This window comes from Papaver somniferum, chromosome 7 (assembly GCF_003573695.1).
Source record: "Papaver somniferum cultivar HN1 chromosome 7, ASM357369v1, whole genome shotgun sequence".
NCBI classification, from domain to species: Eukaryota; Viridiplantae; Streptophyta; class Magnoliopsida; order Ranunculales; family Papaveraceae; genus Papaver; species Papaver somniferum.
In genome coordinates, this window is record NC_039364.1 from 104,757,692 (window position 1) to 104,767,614 (window position 9,923).

The 9,923-nt window shown below is 34.4% G+C and overlaps 1 protein-coding gene and 2 long non-coding RNA genes across 4 annotated transcripts; 1 reads left to right on the forward strand and 2 right to left on the reverse strand.

Annotated features, from left to right (window-relative positions):
* The first annotated feature begins 1,173 nt into the window (after nt 1-1,173).
* LOC113293193 lies at nt 1,174-2,478 on the forward strand. The gene is made up of 2 exons (XR_003332113.1): nt 1,174-1,537; nt 1,695-2,478. It is a non-coding gene; the product is annotated as an uncharacterized LOC113293193 (long non-coding RNA).
* A 1,798-nt stretch (nt 2,479-4,276) lies between these two features.
* LOC113295036 lies at nt 4,277-5,670 on the reverse strand. The gene is made up of 5 exons (XM_026543396.1): nt 5,625-5,670; nt 5,313-5,537; nt 4,923-5,056; nt 4,598-4,843; nt 4,277-4,474 (listed from the first exon to the last, which is right to left on the reverse strand). The coding sequence occupies exons 1-5, from the start codon at nt 5,668-5,670 to the stop codon at nt 4,277-4,279; spliced, it is 849 nt and encodes a 282-aa protein (XP_026399181.1).
* Nucleotides 5,671-7,117: 1,447 nt separating this feature from the next.
* On the reverse strand, nt 7,118-9,678 carry LOC113292866. Of its 2 annotated transcripts, XR_003331912.1 has the most exons (5): nt 9,642-9,667; nt 9,182-9,209; nt 7,904-8,269; nt 7,698-7,786; nt 7,118-7,470 (listed from the first exon to the last, which is right to left on the reverse strand). It is a non-coding gene; the product is annotated as an uncharacterized LOC113292866 (long non-coding RNA). The 2 variants fall into 2 exon arrangements; XR_003331911.1 differs by having other exon boundaries at nt 7,904-9,209; nt 9,642-9,678.
* Between the last annotated feature and the right edge of the window lie 245 nt (nt 9,679-9,923).

Genomic DNA, 9,923 nt, shown 5'->3' on the forward strand with positions numbered 1-9,923 from the left:
ACCACAACAAAATATCTTGACTGGCACGTGTCAACTAAAAACACACATAAATAGCAACAACAAACAAAGAAACATAAATAAAAGAGGTACTTACGGGAATCGAATGAGGAAGAACTTTGGTCTTCAGCTTTCTCCTTGAGCTCATTATCGCTACCATTCGGTGAATAATCATGAACCGAATGATACGACCTAGATATACTCATCGTCTCTAGCACATCATAAGGAGTGTGAAGAGGATATGCGGGGACTGGAATCATCTTCATGACTAGAAGCTTAGTCGAATGCAAAGTCATATGAGGATATATCACTTCAGAAGCACTCGTATTAACAGGCCGACCGAATTGACATTCGACAAGATCAATAAATGAACAAGAGGAGGATGACCCCATTTTAGGAACCTGTGAAGTTGGTACTTACGTCATTAATATTTGTAATCAGTAATAAGATGCCTGTAATGGACGAGTTTGGTACTTACATCATTATCATCTCCTATGATTTTACCAATTTACTAAACTGACATCGACATCCCTTTTTGTAGTAATCAGATTTCATTTTACCCCTCCCCAAATTAGGGAAATGATTTATATCCCGTGGGTTATATCGCGTGAGAGAGTAGGATGAGACCTACACTAAGAGAATCTCTAATGGGACATTGTGGAGTCCTTATTTTAATGGCCACATAGGATTTTTGTTTCCTTTCCTAAAAATCCATCTCCAATGGAAAGTTTAAGAGAGGATGTGAGGGTTATGTGGCAGGCGATTAGATTCACGTCCTCTAGCCCATCCTCTTGTTTCAGAGGTTTACTTAGAGGATATATAAAATCTAGTCAGCATTATCTGTGGCTATAAATATAATAACTAATTTTAAATCAATGGTTTAAAAAAATACCAACCAAAGTGAAGATAATTATGGTTAGAGGTGTTTTTTATTTACCTCCTTGTATTAAGGAGATTTTGATCTCATATCCGTAAGAAAGAAACTTGTGGTAATTATATAATTGACCTTTATTTTGATGGGCTTCACAAATACCCTTGTCCACTATATTAATACCTCTAGCCAAAAACATGGAAGGTAATTTTTAACATAAAACCATAAATATCCTCATTCTATTTATAAGTTTTCCTTTCCTTTTTAACTTCAGATCTCAAAAGAAATATTCTCCTCTCTGTACTCATCTCTCGACATCACCATCTCCACCTTCGCGCCACCACCATCTCTATCTCCACCACCATCATCTCCATCTATATCACCATGAAAATCAGTTAAACCAACCAGTTTCATCACCACCTCCTACCCCACTACTACCAAATACACCGGCGACAGCACCACCACCACCTCCCAATTTAGATCGATTTTTCACATGATTCAACTACACTTTAAACCTAGTGATGATACAACACAAATCTATTCTCCAAAACCTAATCTCGAGCATCAAAAATGTTAGATTCATTTCGATTTTGCAACTAAATTATCCATGATTCCCATTTCAACCCTAATTTTGGATTTCATTCTTCTCTGGATTTGTAATTGATTTAGGTAAATGATTATTTTCTTCTTCACTTTGTTTTTTTCATTTGTATTGACTTGTAAAAATATAAATTTACAGGGTTTTTTACTTGATTTTACGGTGATGGAATGTTTTAAGAATCTGATTTCGTTTGTTGATGTAGTTTCGATGTCAATTGATTTTCAGTTTAATTTATGATAATGGAGATAGCGGTGGAAGTGATGATGTAGATTTGTGGTATTTTTGGTTGGAATTGATGATGTAGATGGAAGAAATGATGTAATTGATAATCGAGTTTGTGGTGGTTCTGGTTGGAATGATGGTTGTGGTGTGGTTAGAATATTGAAATTGTTGATGGAGATAGTGATGGTGTTGGTTTTTGTGGTGGTGGTGGTGGATATTCTGTGTGATTGTTGGTGGTAGTGAAGCTGGAATGATAAATACAAGAAGATCAGTGCTTGGTTTTAGATAAAACTCTGAAGTAACTACTACTTTTGTTACCTTACTCTTTACGTTCAAGTTCACAATTATCAACTACTGTGGTTGATCCCATAAATGGGATCAACTCCTGTTGTTGACGACGTTTTTTATGGGATCAACTACTGACTCCTATTGTTGACAGCATTTCCTTGGATTAGTATAGTCATGCTTGTAGTTTTAAATCATGTTTGTTAAAAAAAATAGTTTAATTTCTTTCTGGTTTGTGTTTGTGTATTTGTTATTCGACTAATGGTAGTGGTGATGTTGTTGGATTTTATAGTTGTAAAGTTTTTCAAATGTTGAATTTGTGGTGCAATGGTAGCATGACTGACTCCACGTCAGATAATGTTTGTTCGACTGAGGCCAAGTTCACTCATTCGTATATGTCATTTTTTTTGTCAAACTTTATTTGTTGCAACCAAAAGATGGTTGTTGCAGAGATTTTTGATTCACTGCTCTAGCACGAAAGGGCTTGACGTGTTGATGTTGATTCACTACAACTTTTTTTGTACCTTTTTTAGGTTTCATACTAGTTGGATGTTTTTTTTATGCTTTTTGGTTTGGACTTGTTATGTTTGTAATGACATACATTCTGATTTATTTTTATGAATGTTGTTCTTGTGTTTCTTAAGGATATGTCAGTTTGCAGGTTCCAGGTTTATTGTTTTTTTTCAGGAAACAAACTCATATAATGGTGTCAACTCCAACTGTTGATCCCCTTATTTGTGGATCAACTTCAATTTTTGATACCACTTAAAGGGAACAACTTTGGTTGTTGACGCTATAATCTGGAAACATTGTTCCTGAGTTCCATCTTTTTGGGTCAAATTCCATTGTTGATCCCACTTCCATTATTGACACAACTGAATTGGAATATTTTCTAGTTATTAGTAAAGTTATTTTTGAACTTTTAATTTCTGGATCAACTTCGGTTGTTGACACCGAATTTTGATGGTGGCGGTGGTGGCGACGGTGATGGCAGCAGCAGCGGAGATAGCATCGAGTAGTGGTGGTGGAATATTAGTGGTGGTTGCAGTTAGTTAGTGGTGGTGGTGGTGGGGGGGGCGGCGGTGGTGGTGGTGTAATGGTGGTGGTGGTGGTGAATGTATTAAGTAGAGAAAAAAAATTGTTAAGGGATAAGGTTTTTAAATGAAAATAATATTATAAATGAGGGTATTATGGTAATCTTTTTTTTAATGGATAAGGTTTTCAAATGATAGGGGTATATTTATTGTTGTATAAGGGTATATTTGTTGGATGTCAAAACCAAGAGTATTTAATTAATAGTATATTTTATGTCCGTGCTATGCCCGGGCGGCTCCGCAAACCAATTGCAAATAGACTGAACTTGATGGTCTATTCCCAGAGTAATGTTCCTAAAGCTATGGTAATATGCATGAAAATCTTAAACCACCGTGAACCATGAAAACCTTAAGAATTCAAACACCCACATGAGCACTGGATGACATGAGTATTGTTAGAAAAATATGTTAAAATCAATATGAATACCAAGTAAAAACAAACAGTGCAACTGCAGCACTGTAATATAGTAATAGCTACCACCAGTTTATTGTTGCAAAAAATCACAAATTATGCACCAAGTACATGCTTACACAAAATTTGGACCACTTACAAAATCCGCATGTTGTACAAGAACAAACAGTGGAGTTGTCATTATCTTCAACCCGCTGAAAGAACAAACAATGTAAGAACAACACTGCAAACAATCACAACGGAATCTCCCTAGGTCTCCCCTGCAGCAAGTCAGCTTCCAATAAATTCATATATCAAATTCATCAGCAACACACTTGTTCTTATGCATCCAAAAATATAAAGAAATAGTTTAACATAATAAAATCATTGTTGCATAACTTAACAAAAACTAAGAAAGGTGTCTTAAAAAATGTGTCTTAACAAAAATCTAAGAAAGTACCAAAACCATAATAAAGGTGTCTTAAAAATAAGCAAATATGAAAAAAAAAGTGTGTTTGCTGCCTCATCCTCCAAGTTTTCATTATCACCATGCTGGCCAGTTTCTGCCTCATCCTCCAAGTCTGCCAATGCTCCTATTTCATCCATATTTTCACCTTTTTCATTATCACCATGCTTGCTAGTCTCTGCGTCACTGGTATTTTGTAATCCCTTTGCTGCTAAGTCCGCCAATGCCATTATTTCATCCATATTTTCACCTTCATCCATATTAGCACTTTCATTGGTTGGTAATACTTGCATCCAAATTTAATCTGTTAGTTTTTTTTTCCTGCAAGTGAAATTTAATCTGAATAGAACTATAATTTGTGTTTGAATTTTGTCACTTGTTGCATATTGCGGAGTTCGTATTTAGCTTCCAAATCATAATTTATCGGATATAGTTTCCTGACTGAAAAATTATTGTAGCCAAAAGATTTCTCAGTGAGATGCACTTTGAATATGAATGACCTTCCCAGTGTATCCAATATTTCAGGTACATTCTCTGCCATATTTTCCTGTTTTTCCAATATAACTGTTAGATTTATTTATTATATGCAATGTACTTAGAGCTCAAGTGAGAATGTGTTTCATAACTCTATGTTAATGCTGTTGATTTCCATTAGTTTAGCTACTCTTACATTATCAAGGAGTGGTTCTGCAGCTGGCCCCGAAACTATTATTGCAGCTGGTGTGGTATTGTCTGTAACTTTGAGCTGCAACTTGTATCGTGGAACTGGATTTCTCACTCTTTTCTCGCAACTTTTGCACCATGGAATTCCATCTTTCATGAGGTGTGCCTTGGTACATCTTGGATATGCCATGTAGAACCAAGTTGATCGTTCTAGAATACCGATCATTGTTGCCTTGAACGTGAATGTTGTTCCCTGACATGATTATATGTTAATGGTTAGGATATTTTTTAATAGATAATCACTTGCACTTGAAATTATGTATATGTGATACCTTATTGTCTGACTTCTGTAGAAATTGAAGTCCTTCCATCACAGTGATTCTGTTTCCAAAAAGTAATTCTTCTATGGCAGTTCCAGGGTCTATTTTCTTTTCTTTGTTATCAATAACAACCACTTGAGTTGAATCTGCAAATATGTTTCCTCACTGGGTTAGTAATAGTATTAGGATGAACACTTTTTTGCAATCGTATTTATATTCATATATACTTACTTTGACTTCATTTCTTGAACTTGTTGTATGTCCGGATCCACATATACCGTGGTCGCCTTTGATGTCTTCAAGAAATAGTTATCTGAGGCATTATGTACGTTAGTATGAGAGGTATCAGATTTTTAGTATCCAAGTATAATGTTTACATGTTTTGGTTTTGGTTTTGATTACCTGAAAATTTATGTACTGTTAGACCGGTTACTATCACTATCACATTCTGACCCTCCCTGATTGTTTTTGCATTATGGATTGGGTTGGCTATGTCTCCCCACAAAGCTATTGTCATACGTGTTCCCCGTTCATTTTCTATTGTAATGTCAGTTTTCCGGGCATCTACATCTGACCTCTTTCGAATTATTTCTGGTCCTTTTACCCTCCTCAGTTTTCCTATGACATCTGCAAAAATAACATAACTTACTTAATAAATTTAATATACAGGTTATGAACTCACAAAGAATTTCTAAGTGTGGATAATAATGTTACATGTAGTGTAGGTTGTATCCCCGCATCTTTTTTGTAGTTGATCCATGTTATCTAGGTCAATGAAGATGAATTTGTATGTTGGAATGTCTTCGATCCCTTCAGTTTCTACTTTCACATTCGTGAAACGTTGAAATAAAGTCTTACAACCGAACACAGTGGTCTATAACCTTTTGATGATTCAATGATTGAGAAGAACCTCAGTGATATCACGTTATGCTCTCTTAGTTTATCACTGTGCATGTAAAACTGGGCTGTTGTGAGCTCGCATAAGATTTGCTCTCCCTGATAAACAAAATATTAAGTATTTCGGCTATACATAAAAAGCTTGAACAAATTTCATTATTCCACAATAGATACTGTATACTTTTTCTATTTCAAGGATTTAATCTTGCTTGAACAAATTTCAGCTATACATAATAAGACATGCAGATGGATAAAGTCATTTTGCATGAAAATTGATCATGTGATGTTGTATCCTTATTTACTTCATATTCTAATAAATTGTATGCATAGATTGTTGTTATTGCTATAATATAAATCATATTTTTAAATTGGATAGGCAGATTATGACCACTGCAGTAAAAATATATTCAAAAATACTTACAGTTCGATCCATTAAAATCATGTAATAATGGTAAATATTTTCTGTATCTATATCCTTTTATACCCCTGCACGCATAATCCTCAGTTTTCCAGAGATTTTAATTTCTCCTACGGTCATGTGACATAAATCCGGAAGGTGCTGATAGTTGGCCTAGCCATTTTTCCTGTATAATGACAGGATATTTAAATTCAACATTGTTTCAAAGTAAATATGGTATGAAGTGAAAGTTTATTATATGAATAGATATTACTCTTTTTTGGATTCTTTGAGCTTTTTGAGTGTGTATTCTCATCTGAATTGACATCTCCTTCATAAACCAAAAACAACAGGTCAAGTATAGCAATATGTATGATGTGGAACATTAAACGAATATATTCTCAAACTCAAATATATTTCAGGTGAGGAATATGTATGGTGTGGAAGTGTAACATGTATATGTAGTTGAACTCACTCATTAGTCCATAAGGGGCTGTAAATTACGGTTGAAGTCTGTTGTAAAACATGATTTATCACGGTTTTTATCTGTTGTTTGAACCGTTATATATTTGGTGTGACTCTTTATAAATGACAAAAAAAACTCGTTACTAAGTATGACGAACAAAATTTGTGCCTTAAAATCACATACAGAATGTGTTATTAAGTATCACGGTTGTTGTATGTAATACACAATAATAGTGGATGTATGTCATAAAAAATATTTTTTTTTTTAAATAATTTTAAATTAATTGCAAAAAAAAAAAAAACTATTTATTAAATGTCCACAATTTTCTTAGATTTCTTTTCCAGCACGACCCCGTATTCAGCTAAATTGGGATTTTGCTTCTAATTCAGCTAAGGAACTGAAACTAAATCAATTTATCTTAGTCATCTAAAATGAAAATTCATTTGAAAGTTAATATACCTTAATTTTATTTCAAATATGGATTCAGGTTTACATTAACATCCCAAACTCACATACACAAAAAAGGATAAACATCCAAAACATTAATACGGAATTCAATTTATTAAACTTATCAACTAATCCTGCCAGTCCAATTAGGTAGATTCTTGTATGATTTATCAAAGTTTTTGGCCACCTACTAAATTATCTCCAAGTACTCCATCTGTATCGCAGTTTCCATAGTTTCATCATCGCATTCTGGATTTCCCTTTCTAAAATCAATATAAACACTTGCATCTGCTCATTTCCTGAAGTTCGTTCAAAAAACAATAGCTATACGAAGGTATAGGGATCCCAATATCCTGTAGAACAAGATTCCAAGTTATTTTTAAATACTTCTTGATGTGAATCAATTACATAGACGAAATGATTAAAATCATCGTATTGCACAGATGAAATACAAATTAAATCAAAACTACTCATTGAGCTATGCAAGAAGACTGGAGGAATGAATTTAATTCTAGCAAGACCTAAGAATGGCACTACTTAATCATCAGAAACAATGTGTATTTTCATGATGCATATATACCTGGAAGTCGCGCATCTTCAATTTAAGTTGTTGAAATCATGATTCGCCTCTGCTTTCTGCTAGACGCATTTGACTTGCAGCTTAAAAGACTGCAGAGTTAAAGTAAAACAACATACTTTCTATTAAAGATATAGTGGATACAGAAGCATAGACTGAACCAGGGGATCAAAGTACATGCATACAACTTGAACTAAAGAATTACAAACCTTATGTAGTAGAGGATGAACTAATTTCTTCTCAAGCACTAATAAATACACTGCCTAAGGCACAACCCCTGTCCAAGGAGGAGGATTCAGTGATGGTGAGACACCAGCAGTTATACTTGTTTTAGAAGCTACCTGAAGCCATTGACCTCCCAGGCTACAACAATAAATTGGTTGACAATTGGAACACCTTCCTAAGTTATGATTGCATCAACATCCAACAGCCATTACTTGTTGTAAACCACTTTGATGTTGAACCGATCCCGAGAAGAAAACATAACATGGGCAGAGGAAGTTCGGCCATCTAGATGAAATTATTGAAACCAAAAAAGGCTCAAATAGCAAGGATCCTTTAGGTGCAATTCAGATCTGGACTAAAACATAAACAACAAATATAAAGCAAGGCCAGATCAATAAACCTATGAATAACATGGCAATGAGCAGGATAGACTAACATGGAAATGAGCAGGTATTAAAGGATAGACAACAGCATTTGTGCGTTAAGCAAAGAAAACTAACTTAATTAAGTTGTATTTAAATAAAATAAAAGTCAAATAAGACATTATGTTTTGTTCGACTCACAAAATCGCCAACACAAACCATTTCAAAGGTCCATCATATCCTTGGCACTGGGATGGAAGAGTATAACCAACAGAAAATCTTAAAAGTCCCATAAATAATAGTATACCATACAATTATGAAGATACAAGCCTACCTTGAATGACAATTAAAGCCCATCTACTTGCTTTTTAAGTCTGTGTGCTAGGAAGTCGTCTCTGAAAATCTTCCATAGATTAAAATACAAATAAAAGCTTATAAATTTTGCAACTCTCCTTTTCATATTTTTTTCCCAATCTCACTCTAAAAACTATGCACACAACTAGCAGCAACAAAACATGCAATGCCTACATCAACTACGACGGAAGGAGACCAAAACTCAGGGGTTTTGTAGGAAGCTAGTATTCAAACTCAACTGATCATTAATTATCACCATAAAAGAAATGATGTCTAACTATCATCAGCGTCATAAAACCATCAGCAACAAACATATAAGGATAATGGTTGTAGAATCAATACCTCCACCAACTTCAACTTTCATAGTACTACAAGTGATATCTATCAGAAAGAAGGAGAAATAATCTTACAAAACCATATCTGAAGTACAATTTTCAACAACACACAACACTACAATCTCAACTCAAACTCTAACACTACTGTGTACCATCACCATCATCAAGTTTCATAAACTCCGGGCAGATAATGATCAAGTAAAGCACATACCTCATTAATCACCCACATGTGTTGGAGCCTGCAAGCCAAAACATTAACTTGGTTAACTTGAAACCTTCATAATTTCTAAAAACTGACTGAAACCCAATTTGAGGAATCAAAGTATACACCCTAACAAATAAGATTGAGATGGATCTTGTCAATAGAAATTGAAGAATCGAAGTAGAACCCTAAGAATCTAAATTGAAATGGATCTTGCCACTAGAAACTGATGAATTGAAGTAAAAACCCAAACAATTTCTGAAATTGACTGATACTCTAATAAGTATGAGATAGGGTTCTTAACATTTAAAATATTCGTGAAGTCGTCTTCTTCTTAGTGCTAATGTAATGCCTAACAACACCATTAAAATAGAATAAAAATCTTACAGAAAAGAGATCGACATCGAGAGACCAACTGAATATCAATTCCAATTTAAAGATTAAAGATGAGGAAGGAATTGAAACTTACTCGATTACCTCCTTCGCCTTCTTCCGATGAGTTTAAGATGAAGGAACTGTGACCGAGAGAGAAAGATAGGTTTAATATTATTATTATCGAGTTGGGGCTCTTCTTTTTGGGCCTTTTTTTTATTTAAACAAATGAGGCTTTTTTTTAGCTCAGCTCTTTTTGTTCTTGGGTTTTCTTTCGATTTTGGGTTCGTTAGATCTGAACCAATATGGCTCTGTATGAAAGACGTACGACAAGTACGCTGGTGGCTAACCATGCTAACCATTTCAGGTGGATTTTGCT

What these genes read in the sequence shown, in the direction of transcription:
- LOC113295036 (XM_026543396.1), bottom strand. Translation starts at nt 5,670, where the DNA reads ATGGATCAACTACAAAAAAGATGCGGGGATACAACCTACACTACAT. An exon ending in AACAGTACATAAATTTTCAG is followed by an intron (nt 5,057 to 5,312) that starts GTAATCAAAACC and finishes ACATATTTGCAG; the next exon opens with ATTCAACTCAAGTGGTTGTT. An exon ending in TACAGAAGTCAGACAATAAG is followed by an intron (nt 4,844 to 4,922) that starts GTATCACATATA and finishes TAATCATGTCAG; the next exon opens with GGAACAACATTCACGTTCAA.